At 42.5% G+C, this 16,270-nt stretch overlaps 1 protein-coding gene across 1 annotated transcript in view; it reads right to left on the bottom strand.

The window, feature by feature from the left end:
* Positions 1–2,355: 2,355 nt before the first annotated feature.
* mchr1a (melanin-concentrating hormone receptor 1a) overlaps positions 2,356–16,270 on the bottom strand; it is a 19,362-nt gene continuing 5,447 nt past the window's right edge. The window contains exon 2 of the mRNA XM_061984503.1: positions 2,356–3,603. Coding sequence (XP_061840487.1) covers positions 2,582–3,603 — 1,022 coding nt within the window. The 3' untranslated portion in view covers positions 2,356–2,581. The remainder of the gene's footprint in view (positions 3,604–16,270) is intronic.

A 16,270-nucleotide genomic window follows, 5' to 3' on the forward strand; every position in this document is an offset into this window, starting at 1 on the left:
ATTTTAATATCGCTACAACCTCCGTTGTCTTCCACGACGCAACCACTTGACAGCTTTGTCACCTATAAACCAAAGGGAGGATATAGATTGTTTTACCTAACTTTTGATAACATAGCATACATTTGCATATTCGTGATTGGTTTTGGGAACAGAAAAAAAGCGAAGCGGCCATTTTAAATATAAGTTGCGTTGTGCTGTTCAATTGCTTTAATGGCAAAGTGCAGTTTATAACCTTGGCAAAAGTGGTTTATTATGGTTGATTTTCTTCCACTATTGCCATCATTGCTGTATTACGATTAGGGGTGTGACGATACTTTTTCACATACCGATCGTGAAGCCTTGAGTGTGATATCAGCAGGAATCATAGTCAGTTTCTCATTTTGTAGTGTGGAAAAGGTTTGATCAAGAGAAATTACTCGGAGAACAATGGTTGGTATGACAATCACTAATCTTATGGAAGATTTATATTTTTGAAGTTGAGTGATAATTTGTGTTTTGGTGACACCTAGTGGTCACAATAGTTCATTAAATTAAGGGCATGATGCAGGAAGTTGAATGATGCGGACACGGTTGTTACTGGATAGTTTCTAATAATATGTCATTATAATTATCTAATCCTTTTTTTATTGACGATTGTGGTGTTTTACTCTGCAATATTGTTCAACTCAGGACACTTCTTACATATGTGCTACGTTTGCTTAGCCGTTGTGTAGCTGCTGGCTTCGAGTAACCTACTGCCTGCCATGTTTACCTATTGCGAACGACTTCACTGAAATACAAACCCCGTTTCCATAAGAGTTGGGAAATTGTGTTAGATGTAAATATAAACGGAATACAATGATTTGCAAATCATTTTCAACCCATATTCAGTTGAATATGCTACAAAGACAACATATTTGATGTTCAAACTGATAAACATTTTTTTTTTTGCAAATAATCATTAACTTTAGAATTTGATGCCAGCAACACGTGACAAAGACGTTGGGGAAGGTGGCAATAAATACTGATAAAGTTGAGGAATGCTCATCAAACACTTATTTGGAACATCCCACAGGTGAACAGGCAAATTGGGAACAGGTGGGTGCCATGATTGGGTATAAAAGTAGATTCCATGAAATGCTCAGTCATTCACAAACAAGGATGGGACGAGGGTCACCACTTTGTCAACAAATGCGTGAGCAAATTGTTGAACAGTTTAAGAAAAACCTTTCTCAACCAGCTATTGCAAGGAATTTAGGGATTTCACCATCTACGGTCCGTAATATCATCAAAGGGTTCAGAGAATCTGGAGAAATCACTGCACGTAAGCAGCTAAGCCTGTGACCTTCGATCCCTCAGGCTGTACTGCATCAACAAGCGACATCAGTGTGTAAAGGATATCACCACATGGGTTCAGGAACACTTCAGAAACCCACTGTCAGTAACTACAGTTGGTCGCTACATCTGTAAGTGCAAGTTAAACTCTCCTATGCAAGGCGAAAACAGTTTATCAACAACATCCAGAAACGCCGTCGGCTTCGCTAGGCCTGAGCTCATCTAAGATGGACTGATACAAAGTGGAAAAGTGTTCTGTGGTCTGACGAGTCCACATTTCAAATTGTTTTTGGAAACTGTGGACGTCGTGCCCTCCGGACCAAAGAGGAAAAGAACTATCCGGATTGTTATAGGCGCAAAGTTGAAAAGCCAGCATGTGTGATGGTATGGGGGTGTATTATTGCCCAAGACATGGGTAACTTACACATCTGTGAAGGCGCCATTAATGCTGAAAGGTACATACAGGTTTTGGAGCAACATATGTTGCCATCCAAGCAACGTTACCATGGACGCCCCTGCTTATTTCAGCAAGACAATGCCAAGCCACGTGTTACATCAACGTGGCTTCATAGTAAAAGAGTGCGGGTACTAGACTGGCCTGCCTGTAGTCCAGACCTGTCTCCCATTGAAAATGTGTGGCGCATTATGAAGCCTAAAATACCACAACGGAGACCCTGGAATGTTGAACAACTTAAGCTGTACATCAAGCAAGAATGGGAAAGAATTCCACCTGAGAAGCTTAAAAAATGTGTCTCCTCAGTTCCCAAACGTTTACTGAGTGTTGTTAAAAGGACAGGCCATGTAACACAGTGGTGGACATGCCCTTTCCCAACTACTTTGGCACGTGTTGCAGCCATGAAATTCTAAGTTAATTGTTATTTGCCAAAAAAAAAAAAAGTTTATGAGTTTAAACATCAATTATATTGTCTTTGTAGTGCATTCAATTGAATATGGGTTGAAAAGGATTTGCAAATCATTGTATTCTGTTTATATTTACATCTAACACAATTTCCCAACTCATATGGAAACGGGGTTTGTACAAGAAAAGATCTTATTGGGGTACATTTCGATGCTAACTGGCTGTACGGCTTTGCATGAGGAAATGCACTGCAGGACTGCCTGTATCGGATTTTACATACAAGCCAATGTGTTCCGATTTTTTTTCTGATATCAGACCAATATCGGAGAGGGACACCCCTAATTAGGATGTTATCATAGGCGAAATATTGTAATCAGACCCTTCCATCCCTCTTTGGGTGATTCTTCTTTACTGTGAGGGGACATTGGACGGCAACATGTCCCTGGAAGCTTGCTCGGTGTGACCCCTGTCCGGGACCATCCTCATACTGACGCTGCGCCCCTCCGCCGTGCTGGAGTTGACGTTGAACTTCATGTTGGCGGGACGCACGGCTCTGAGGAACTGCCTCTTGAAGGTTTCACTCAGCACGATGTAGAGGAAGGGGTTGATGCAGCTGTTGGCGTAGCCCATGCTGATGGCGATGTTGTAGGCGTAGGAGAAGGCCAGACTCGGGTTCTGCACGCCCAGGTGGACCAGCTGGAGGATGTAGTAGGGAGCCCAGCAGATGAAAAAGGCCAGGCAGATGGCGACCGCCATGCGGGTCACCTTCCTGGTGCGGACCCTCAGGTTCCTCTGAGGGAGCGGGGCGACGCTGGTGGACACGTGCTGCAGGATCTTGAAGAACACCCTGCAGATGATGGCCAGCGGGATAGCGAAGGCCAAGAAGAACTGGCACAGCGTGAACCAGAAGGTGTCGGTCACCGGGTCGGGCAGAAGCAAGGCGCAGGCCACCAGGCCGTCGGACAGCGGCATGAGGTCGGCGTACATCCACACCGGGATGATAGTGATCAAGGACAGAGCCCAGACAAAGGCGATGACCATGGAGGCCACGTACGGCGTTCGGATGTAGTTGAAGCGTATGGGGTGGACCGTGGCCACGTAGCGATCCAGTGTCATCGCCGTGAGGATGTAAGTGCTCACAATCTGACTGTTGGAGTCCAGCGCGGTGATAACCGTGCACAGTGTGGCTCCGAAGCGCCACGTCCCGTTGCCGAGCAACTGGTGGATGAGGAACGGCATCCCGAGGAGGAAGAGGACATCCACGATGGACAGGTTCAAGATGAAAACGTCGGGGACGGTCTGCTTGGCGCGGCACTTGGTTTTCTTCATGATGGTGTAGATGACGATGCAGTTGCCCAGGATGCCAAAGAGGAAGATGATGCCAAAGATGACCAGGAGGACGGCGCTGCAGTGGTGGGGACTGTCCAGAGCTGGAGGACGAAAAGGACAAATATGGTTCATACACAGTAGGGTTGTACGATATACCGGTATTAGTATAGTACGGCGATACTAATGAATCATATTCGGTACTATACTGCCTCTGAAAAGTACCGGTCCCACGCCCCCGTCGTCGTCACGTTGTGACATTGCTGGTTTTAGTTCGGTAGCGCACAATCACGGAGTACTTACAAGAAGACACCGTGTGTAGACAGAAAAGGGAGAACGGACGCATTTTGGCTTAAAAACTAACGACAAAGGTGAAGTTATAACACTGTAACGCTCTCAGGAAGAGAGCTTAAATAAATACATAATAAATAATACTCGGTGATAAAAGGCAGAGGCAGGCATCAGGGCCGGCCCGTGGCATAGGCCGTATAGGCAAATGCTAAGGGCGCCGTCCATGAGGGGGCGCCACGCCAGTGCCACAAATGTTGGAGAAAAAAAAAGAAAAGAAAAAAAGTTGGTACTATTATTTCTAAATACAAAAAATAATCCCACGTTAATTAAAATGCAAAGTAAAGCCTATTTAATAGAAATATTATTTGTTACAACATTACGCCCCCTCTCCCCCCGCACGGTGCGCCCCCTCCCTTCCCGTATCATGACTCTTTTTGGACGTCACCACATCAAAAAATCAACACAAGATGTCAAAACGGCCAAAACTGTCAGGTGCCCAGGGAAGAAAAAAGAGAAAAGAAGAGGAGGAGAAACGAGAAAAGACAGAGGTAGCAGGTAGGTGAGCCGAACATGAAATTATTTGTCTGTTACAGAATGTGATAGTAACCCGGCTTTTTAGCATTAAGCTAATGTCACATGATTCGGCAATTGCCAATCAATAAATAGCTAGTTCTGTTTTAACATCGGGTTAATATTGTGGAGGGGCTAAATTGTTATGGAAAATAATAATGTAACGTTAGGTAATTACAGTACTCCCACCTTACATTTTTCAGGGACATTTGTATTAGATCTTTTAAGCAGCTGTTTTTTGTTTACATTGTTATTGCCTTCTGGTTAGCTATGTTTGCCCTGCAGGTAATAGTCACTTGTCCACACCTTTATATATTAGGTATAGTTGTAAGTAAAAAAAAAAAAAAGGTCAAAGACAAAGCTATTCGGTTTCTTGTGAGTATATACACTTCACTGCCGATGTGGGGGGGCGCCACCTAAAATCTTGCCTAGGGCGCCAGATTGGTTAGGGCCGGGCCTGGCAGGCATACTTGCCAACCTTGAGACCTCCGATTTCGGGAGGTGGGTGGGGTGGGGGCGTGGTTAAGAGGGGAGGAGTATATTGACAACTATAATTCACCAAGTGAAGTATTTCATACATTATATATATATATATATATATATATATATATATATATATATATATATAATGTGGACCGGCTGCCAATCAACGGCAGGTCAGTGAACGAACAGTGCTCAGCGGAACAAACAGGAAGTGGAAACCAAAATAAGAGCACTGATAGGAAGTGCATTCAAAAACAAGGAAACAAACAGAAATGAAGTGACCGATCGTCACACCTTTCTCACAGCTATTTCTGCGCAACTGTCAATTTATACGTCCTTTCTAGATGTTCTGAATATAGATGCAAAAGAGTGGCCGCCAAACAGTTGTAGTCCTGATAAATCGTGCTGCATGAGCTAAATGCTTGTATTTGCATTTTCTCCCCGTATTGTGGGCGTGATCAGCATATATTAGACTTAGACTTAGACAAACTTTAATGATCCACAAGGGAAATTGTTCAACACAGTAGCTCAGTGACAATGATGGAAAGTGTAAGGATGGAAATGACAATGTAGGTATAAATAGACTAATATAGCGATAAAAAATTTAACATATATACTCTCACGACTGGGACTGTGGCGTGGTTTGTTCTCCCGAGGTGCAAAAGATTTGGACCAGATGTGGCGTGAAGGGGAGTACATGATTTATTTTAACACTATATATCAAAAAAGAACAAACGAAAAGCGCGCACAATGGCGGAGGTACAAAACTAGGCTATTGAAAACAAAACTTGCACATAGGCAGAAACTGTGAACAATGAAACAAAAACACTAACTGTGGCATTAATAAACAAAAACTTACTTGGCATGGACTATGAAGTGCGCAGAGGTAAACAGAGTGTGACAGGGGTATGAATCCGGATGTCGCCAGAAAGACAAACTAAAAACAATGAACTTAAATACTACAGACATGATTAGTGAAAACAGGTGCGTGACTCAAAACGTGAAACAGGTGCGTCACGTGACAAGTGAAAACTAATGGTTGCTATGGTGACAAAACAAACAAAAGTGCACAAAAAGTCCAAAAACAAAACCAAACATGACTAAAACAAAACATGATCACACAGACATGACATATACGAATATATACATATGTGTACAGTATATTATATATACAGATATATTATATTATGTCTATAACATATATACGATATATACCAATGACCAGTGTTGGGACTAACGCGTTACTTTGTAACGCGTTACTGTAACGCCGTTACTATCGGCGGTAACTAGTAATCTAACGCGTTATTTTTTATATTCAGTAACTCCGTTACCGTTACTACATGATGCGTTACTGCGTTATTTTGCGTTATTTTTTATGTAGTATCGGCTAGAAACTGAGAAGATCTGAGTGTCGCTGCTGAAGAGGCGACAAAAAAGAGGCGCGCCGCGCGCTATCTGTGTGTACGTGTGTGTGTGTGTGTGTGTGTGTGTGTGTGTGTGTGTGTGTGTGTGTGTGTGTGTGTGTGTGTGTGTGTGTGTGTGTGTGTGTGTGGGAGGGGGCGTGTCTGTGTCTACTATCAAGACGTCATGGCGAACCCCGAAGCCGAGTTTCTTAAAATGGAGATATTTTCAGTACGTTTCTTTTATCGACCACAAAGAAAAGAACATTTTAGCTGAATGTAAGTTTCAAATATGCTGAAACAGCGACAAAAACAACATGCTTCGACGAAGCTAGTAAAGAGACACACTCACCTCCACCTCCAACAGCGGCTGGATTTTAACGAGGCACTGCACACTGAAGGTACACACACTCTGTCAATTCTCTTATATACTCTTTCATTTTAAACTTTTAGAGTGTTTGATTATCACATCACTCTAAATGTTTAGACTATAAAGTTCACAAACCTAGAGAGGGATACTAGTGGGCCAGGCTAATATTTCCTTTTCTCTAAACTAAGTGGGGAAAAGTGTAGAGTGTTCTGGGCTTCAGACATGATTTTATTTCATAATTCCTTGAGAAAACGCCTGGTTAGGCTTTATGTATGTAGTGTGTGCCTTTCTTGTTTTACAGCTATGTTGTTATTATGCTGTTTGTTACTTATGTATGTTAAGTTGCAGCTATTTAAAATAGTTTTGTCAATTTGTTCTGGTCTGAAACAAATTGGCCCTTTAAAACATATCTTTGTCTTTGTGTGTTGTATGTAGAGCACATTGCTTAGCAGAGTTCAGTGATGCAAATGCATGTCAAGTTGAACAACAGATTGTATTATTCTCCAGTGCAATAACAGTACTAAAATGAAGGCTAAAAGGGCATTATGGGGCCTTAAAAAAATTAAAAAATATATATATAAGTAACTAAATAGTTACTTTTCACAGTAACGCATTACTTTTTGGTTTAAGTAACTGAGTTAGTAACTGAGTTACTTTTGAAATAAAGTAACTAGTAACTGTAACTAGTTACTGGTTTTCAGTAACTAGCCCAACACTGCCAATGACTATGTACAATATTACAGTATATGTGACAGCAGCAGCATAAAATAGAGAGTAGATCCAGCAGAAAATAGAAAATAGACATTAAAAACAAAGAGAAGTAGCTGACATGTCAGGTGTCAGGTAATAGACAGATATCATCTATTGCTGTATGGCGAGTGATTATACAGCTGGATGGAGTGTGGAATGAAGGAGTTCTTGAATCGCACAGTACGGGAAAGAGGCTGAAGGAGCCTGTTGGACTATGAGCTCCGCTGTCCCTTAATTGTCTGGTGGAGTGGTTGGGCAGGATTGTCCATGATGGCCAGCAGTTTGTCCAGTGTCCTCCTGTCCCTCACTGACCACAAATGCCTCCAACTGCGTGCCAATAGTTTGGCCGGCTTTCCGTATCAGTTTATCAATCCGGTTTGCAGTGTTGGGTTAGTTACTGAATACCAGTAACTAGTTACAGTTACTAGTTATTTTATTTCAAAAGTAACTCAGTTACTAACTCAGTTACTTACACCAAAAAGTAATGCGTTACTGTGAAAAGTAACTATTTAGTTACTTCTTCTACTTCATTTCAGTACTGTTATTGCACTGGAGAATAATACAATCTGTTGATCAACTTGACATGCATTTGCATCACTGAACTCTGCTAAGCAATGTGCTCTACATACAACACACAAAGACAACGATATGTTTCAAAGGGCCAATTTATTTCAGGCCAGAACAAATTGACAAAACTATTTTAAATAGCTGCAACATAACATACATAAGTAACAAACAGCATAATAACAACATAGCTGTAAACCTGGCTTCACCCAAGGAAGGCACACATGACCAGTGTTGGGTTAGTTACTGAAAACCAGTAACTAGTTACAGTTACTAGTTACTTTATTTCAAAAGTAACTCAGTTACTAACTCAGTTACTTAAACCAAAAAGTAATGCGTTACTGTGAAAAGTAACTATTTAGTTACTTATATATATATATATATTTTTTTTAAGGCCCCATTTAATGCCCTTTTAGCCTTCATTTTAGTACTGTTATTGCACTGGAGAATAATACAATCTGTTGATCAAGTTGACATGCATTTGCATCACTGAACTCTGCTAAGCAATGTGCTCTACATACAACACACAAAGACAAAGATATGTTTTAAAGGGCCAATTTGTTTCAGACCAGAACAAATTGACAAAACTATTTTAAATAGCTGCAACTTAACATAAGTAACAAACAGCATAATAACAACATAGCTGTAAAACAAGAAAGGCACACACTACATACATAAAGCCTAACCAGGCGTTTTCTCAAGGAATTCTGAAATAAAATCATGTCTGAAGCCCAGAACACTCTACACATTTCCCCACTTAGTTTAGAGAAAAGGAAATATTAGCCTGGCCCACTAGTATCCCTCTTTAGGTTTGTGAACTTTATAGTCTAAACATTTAGAGTGATGTGATAATCAAACACTCTAAAAGTTTAAAATGAAAGAGTATATAAGAGAATTGACAGAGTGTGTGTACCTTCAGTGTGCAGTGCCTCATTAAAATCCAGCCGCTGTTGGACGTGGAGGTGAAGTGTGTGTCTCTTTACTAGCTTCGTCGAAGCATGTTGTTTTTGTCGCTGTTTCAGCATATTTGAAACTTACATTCAACTAAAATGTTCTTTTCTTTGTGGTCGATAAAAGAAACGTACTGAAAATATCTCCATTTTAAGAAACTCGGCTTCGGGGTTCGCCATGACGTCTTGATAGTAGACACAGACACGCCCCCTCCCACACACACACACTCACACACACACACACACGTACACACAGACAGCGCGCGGCGCGCCTCTTTTTTGTCGCCTCTTCAGCAGCGCTGCAACACTCAGATCTTCTCAGTTTCTAGGCGATACTACATAAAAAATAACGCAAAATAACACAGTAACGCATCATGTAGTAACGGTAACGGAGTTACTGAATATAAAAAAATAACGCGTTAGATTACTAGTTACCGCCGATAGTAACGGCGTTACAGTAACGCGTTACTTTGTAACGCGTTAGTCCCAACACTGCACATGACATACACAAAGCCTAACCAGGCATTGTTTTTCTCTCAAGGAATTCGGAAATAAAATGTATTCAGGAGATCAACACTGTACTGAAGCCCAGAACACCCTACACATTTCCCCAGTTTTAGTTTAGAGATAAGGAAAGATTGCCCTGGCCCACTAGGATCCCTCTTTATGTTTGTGAACTTTATAGTCTATACATTTAGAGTTTTGTGATAATCAAACACTCTAGAAGTTTAGAATGAAAGAGTATATAAGAGAATTGACATAGAGTGTGTACCTTCAGTGATGAATGATGAGCAGAGGCAGAGTTTGGAGTGTTTTCTTTAGCTCACTTTCCATGTTTTTGTACCCACTGTCCAGGTACTTGGAACATGTTTTCCGTGCCAATTGCTGTTTGATGCCGGTATCATGCTAATTAGCTGCCTGAAAGCGGGTGACTCCACTGTAGAAATAGCCTGCAATACTTCTAGCACATATGCTGCAATGGCTCTATCAATGTTGTCCTTGCTAACAGTCCTCCGTTAAAATCCTTAGGTGGAGGTGAAGTGGCATCGGAGTCTGTGTCTCTCTTTACTAGCTTCGTCGAAGCATTTTGCTTTTGTAGCTGTTTCAGCAGATTAGAATTGCTGTTTTGGGCAGTATTCCCGGGCGCGGTCACTGCTGCTGCTCACTGCTCCCCTCACCTCCCAGGGGGTGATCAAGGGTGATGGGTCAAATGCAGAGAATAATTTTGCCACACCTTGTGTGTGTGTGACAATCATTTTAACTTTAACTTTAAGCAGATGGGATCTTTGATCCAAGACACAACTTACATTTAACTAAAATGTTCTTTTCTTTGTGCTCGACAAAAGAAAAGTAGTGAGAATGTTAAGAAACTCGACTTCTGGCTTCGCCATGATGTCTTGTTAGTTGTTATGAGAGTAGCGTATGTGTGTGTGTGTGTGTGTGTGTGTGTGGGGCCCTTTAAGACATGACAGCATGTGAGGTGAGTGACGTCAGTGAGTGAGTGGACGAGGGAGCGCGTGCAGGTGCTCTAGCTTGGTGGATGGCTGCGTGCACGGTGCAAGACACCAATAAAGTCACAAAGTTGCAACAAACCGCCGGTCTCGTCATTCACCCTCGAGTCCGGAGCTGTAAAGACCCACTGCCGGGTAAAGTGAAGGTTGTTAGCCCCGAAGTACATAGGCTCTGGAGGAACGTCTCCCCTGCGCTCTTCGACTACGATCTGGGTGCCCCCCACCCACCCACACAAAGCACGCCTTTTCTTTTCCGACACCGCAGCGCTGCAATAAAACACACTCAGATCTTCAGTTTCTAGCCGATACTACATAAAAAATAACGCAGTAACGCATCATGTAGTAACGGTAACTGCGTTACTGAATATAAAAAATTACGCGTTAGATTAATAGTTACCACCGAAACTAACGGCGTTACAGTAATGCGTTACTTTGTAACGCGTTAGTCCCAACACTGCCGGTTTGAGTCCCTTTTGCTGGTGCTGCTCCCCCAACAAACCACTGCAAAGTACAGGGTACAACAGTCTGATAAAATATCTCCAACAGCTTGCTGCACACATTAAAGGACCTAAGCTTCCTTTGGAAAAAGAGTCTGCTCATGCCCTTCTTGTGAACAGCTTTGCAGTTGTTCTTCCAGTCCAGTCTGCTGTTCAAATGGACTCTCAGGTGCTTATACTGCTCCATTACTGCCACCTCAGGGCCCTGGATCTTGATGGGCTCCACCGAGGTCACTCTCTTACTTAAGTCGATGACCAGCTCCTTGGTCTTGTCCACATTAAGGACCAGATGGTTCGCCTGAGACCACTCCACAAAGTCAGCGATCAGTGTCCTGTACTCCAATTCCTGTCCCTCTCTGATACACCCGACCACAGCAGAGTCTTCAGAGTATTTCTGCAGATGACAGGACCTGGAACTGTACCGGAAGTCTGAGGTGTACAGGGTGAACAGGAAAGGAGACAGGGCAGTCCCCTGTGGAGCACCTACACCACTGACCACAGTATCCGACAGGGAGCTCCCCAATCGCACAAACTGGGGCCTGTCAGACAAGTAATCAGTGATCCAGGAGACAATTGATGAACTGACACCCATCCTGAGCAACTTGTCACTCATCAGAATTGGCTGAATGGTGTTAAAGGCACTGGAGAAATCAAAAAACACGATCCTCACAGTGCCCCTCCCACCATCCAGGTGAGAGTGAGCATGATGCAGCAGGTAAATAACAGCATCATCCACTCCTACATGGGGCTGATATGCAAACTGTAGAGGATCCAGGGAAGGAGCCACCAGGGGTCTCAGCTGATCCAGCACGAGTCTCTCGAGGACCTTCATGACCTGGGACGTCAGGGCAACAGGTCTGAAGTCGTTCGAACCCGATGGGATGGGCTTCTTGGGCACCGGCACTATGCAGGATGGTTTCCATAGCACTGGTATCAGACTCAGGTTGAAGATAGAGTGCAGGATCCCAGTTAGCTGAGCAGCGGAAGTCTTCAAGACCCAGGGGTTGACTCGGTCAGGACCTGCTGACTTGGCTGGAATATTCTGCATATTTATGAAGACAGCCATGCTAAATGGGCTTACTTATGAGACACAGTCCTTTGCACGCAAGTTTAGTACATCAGCTTTGCACGCAAACCTTTAGATCAGACCCTTGATGCCCATGGAAACGCTGCTAAGCAGCAAGTCACATGGCACAGATTAAAAAAACAGTATTGATCAGTCCGTCTACTATAGTTATCTTGTTATTTCAGACAACACAGGGGTTAAACTGGAATATAAGACATTTGGTCTGTAAATTTCTGAATGCATGATCCATTTGTATTTGATTCTTATAGGTAACAATTCGATTCAGAATCAATTATTGATTTTAAACGATTCTCGATTCAGAATCCATACTTCTAAATAACATTGGGTGCCAGTTCAATGATTGACTACATTCCTCTATAAAATAGATAAACAGATGTGATAAATTTACTTAAAGGGGAACTGCCCTTTTTTTCGAATTTTGCCTATCGTTCACAATTCTTATAAGAGACAAGAAAACAAACGTTTTCTTTTTTGTTTCGCTTTCTAACATATAAAAATCAGCTCGTTCTTGGTGGCTAGCAATGCAACTAATGAGAGCAATCAATTATACCACTAAATCACTTTAAGAATGCATTCAAAAACCGTCACCAATACTTTATTTACGTTCCCCTACCTGTAAAATAACCAAGCTGTAGCGACATTGTTATTGTAAGAACGAACACCTCGGGACTCTTTTTTTATTGTAGTAACACATCCACGTGCTACGGTACTAGCTGTAAAAGCTAGCTACGGCAAGAGATAAGCTAGCTTCTCTGACAACACAAAATGCGTTTGAGTTTGTAATGCACAACATTTTGATACGACACCAACTTGATTGAAAAACATGAACAATCATACTACAGTATCTGTAAAGTACTAGTCCACATTTCATGTTTTGTGTGTACACAGCTAGCCAGATACGCTGTATGTCATTATACACGCATGATGTGCTGCGTGTATCATGATCAATATAAAGCGTGACTCACTTAATGGACAGTTAACTATGCATTTGGTCCAGCTGGCCGGAGACTTTTTTCCAGCTAATTATGGGTAAGCACTCCATTTATATCGAAATTTTGCAGCTTCAATTCACTTTCACCTCACTCTCTCGGCTTCCGCCTGCTCCAACATCTCACTCTTCCTTCGTGCTAGCTTTTAGAAGCAGTAGTTCATCCGTCATCATTGTTTAGGATAGGATAGAATAGGTCTTTATTGTCATTGCACAAGTACAACGAAACTTTGTTTTCAGCACAAACCCGTTCAAGATTAGACAAACAAACAGTGTACGGGGTTACAGAACAGGAACGCTGATGGGTCGTCACAAGGCACCCCATAAAAGATGGGAAAAAGGTAAACGCTGGGGAAGGATGAGTAAAAAAATACAATCTAGACTGTTCTCCGAAGGGGGCCCAGTCTGGAGTGGGAAAAAATCTCCATAGCAAAGCACATATACATATTACAACGTACATCTCGAGATATCTAGCAACAGAGAGGAGGGAGTGGGGGGTCATGGTGGAAGGCTGCAGCTCTCAGGTGCTGCCCATCCTTTCATTACCCCTATGGGATTTGCGTCGAGGGTGTTGGATTTGGGGGTGAGGTATGTGTGTGTGGCGTATATTTTTATCGATGCATGTGTGTGTGTAAGCCTGCCGCGTGTCTCTGTTCCGGGGCCTTGATGTCGTGCAGCCGATAAGTTCAAAGTCAACAACAACAGGTGTGTGTCCATGAGAGACAAGAAGGGAGTTTGTTGTGTCTTCGCTGCACTGTCCTTCGGGAGAGTCTCGAAGCCAGGAAAACAATCCAAGTTAGAATGTTTTGTATACAAGAGAATAAAAAAAAAATGTCACTCTAAATTGTCTATGACTGGTCCTCAAAATCCTGCGGGGCAGACAGTCCGATGTGATCCAAAATCACAAGTGTCCACAGTTCTTTCCGCATCCTCCAATCATTTGTGGCAGCTTTGGGGTACTTTGAAGACTGCCAGCAACTTCCAATTTGTCGACAAACCAGAGCAACGATTACTCTTATCAGCAGATGTCCTGTTGTCATTTGTTACTAAGTCTGTCATGATTACAACACACTCGTGTTTGAATCCGGAAGTAGAAACACAAGTTGTTGCCGGAAGTAACGGAAATAAATGCACTGAAGAATTACTACCGGCAACGATTAAAATGACCAAATCAGGTAAATATTCTTGATTCTAAACGATTCTCGATTCAAAATACTTTTTAAAAACATTGGGTGCCAGTTCTATGATTGACTACAAGCGTGACTCACTCATTGGACAGTTGTGCGTTTGGTCCAGCTGGCTGGAGACGTTTTTCCGGTTAATTATGGGTAAGCACTCCATTTATGTCGAAATTTTGCAGCTCCAATTCACTTTCACCTCACTCTCTCGGCTTCCGCATGCTCCAACATCTCACTCTTCCTTCATGCTAGCTTCTAGAAGCAGTAGTTCATCTGTGATCATAGTTTGTTACCAAGTCTGCCGTGATTACAACACACTCGTGTTTTAATCCGGAAGTAGAAACACAAGTTGTTGCCGGAAATAACGGAAATAAATGCGCTGAAGAATTAGTTCCGGCAAAGATTAAAATGACCAAAATACGGTAAATATTGAACATATTATATGTTGATATGCAGTGTTGGGACTAACGCGTTACAAAGTAACGCGTTACAAAGTAACGCGTTACAAAGTAACGCGTTACTGTAACGCCGTTAGTTTCGGCGGTAACTAGTAATCTAACGCGTTATTTTTTTTTATTCAGTAATTTAGTTACCGTTACTACATGATGCGTTACTGCGTTATTTTACGTTACTTTTGATGTAGTATCGGCTAGAAACAGAAGCGCTGCGGTGTCGTACGTTCTTCTGAATCTTCCTCTGTCACAAGCCGGAGAGAAGAAAAGAGGCGCGGTCTATGTGTGTGTGTGGGTGTGGGGAGGGGATGACGCACACACGCGGTTTGATATATGAAACAAAAAAAAAAGTTGTTGGCACGTTCAGTCCACACACAGCGTGGTCATGGCGAGCGGAGTAACGGAGGAGCTTGAACGCCCCCGCCATTGAATCGGTGTGTTTATAAGTGCAGACTCGGTTGTGCAAAACGAGGGTTTTAAACACATGCTGAACGTGCTTGAACCACGTTACGACATCCCGTCGCGCACCCACTTCAGCAATAAGATTGTGCCAGATCTTTATGAGCAGGAGAAGAAAAAAGTTGTGGATGAACTATCCCGAGCATCATCTGTTGCGCTCATGACAGACGGGTGGACGTCCAGCGGAACTATAAGCGCTCACTTCATCACAGCAGACTGGGAGATGAGAAGACACGCCCCCTCTACGAGAGTCACCTTGCGCAGGTACTGACACAAACAGTGGAGGAATGGAAGATAAAGATATCCCAGTCACACGTGATAATGCCAAAAATCAAATAATTACAGAGAATGAGGCAGGACTGGGACCACAGATAGGTGCTTTGCACATGTAGTGAATTTGGCATCACAGAAGGGAATCTCAGTCAATAGGATGGAGCGCCTCTTTGGGAGGATCAGGAAGGTTTCTTACTTCCACCCAAGCACAACAGCTGCTCATGTGCTTAAGACAAAGCAAGAAATGCTAAAGCTGCCTGCTCATACATGATGTCCCAACGAGGTGGAACTCCACTTATGATATGTTGGAGCAGCAGGCAGCTATATACTCTGCATTGACCCACAACACCCTGAAGACAAATGTCACCCTGTCTGATGATGATGTGAGAGTGGCAGGTGAGGTCCTCCAGGTGCTTAAACCCCTCAAAAGTGTTCCATCTCTACTGAGCACTGAAACTTCACCATCTGTGTCAATGATCCTGCCACTGAAAACAAGTATTCTACAATCCATGGCTCCAAGTGTGGAAGACAGCAGCATCACTCCAGATGTCAGGCTTTATGTTTCAAGGAAGATGATGTGCCTTCTTATGTTGCACTTTAACTTGTTTTTTATTCATGGTCATTGGTACAAGTTTAAAGAAAGGAGGAATACCTTTTTATGTTGCACTGTTTTTCATTAATTATGTTAAAAGGAAAATAAAAATGTATGTCAAGTTGATCAACAGATTGTATTATTCTCCAGTGCAATAACAGTACTGAAATGAAGGCAAAAAGGGTATTAATGGGAGCTTTAAAAAAAAAGAAGTAACTAAATAGTTACTTTTCACAGTAACGCATTACTTTTTGGTGTAAGTAACTGAGTTAGTAACTGAGTTACTTTTGAAATAAAGTAACTAGTAACTGTAACTAGTTACTGGTTTTCAGTAACTAACCCAACACTGTTGATAT

This window comes from Nerophis lumbriciformis, linkage group LG25 (assembly GCF_033978685.3).
Source record: "Nerophis lumbriciformis linkage group LG25, RoL_Nlum_v2.1, whole genome shotgun sequence".
Classification (NCBI taxonomy): Eukaryota; Metazoa; Chordata; class Actinopteri; order Syngnathiformes; family Syngnathidae; genus Nerophis; species Nerophis lumbriciformis.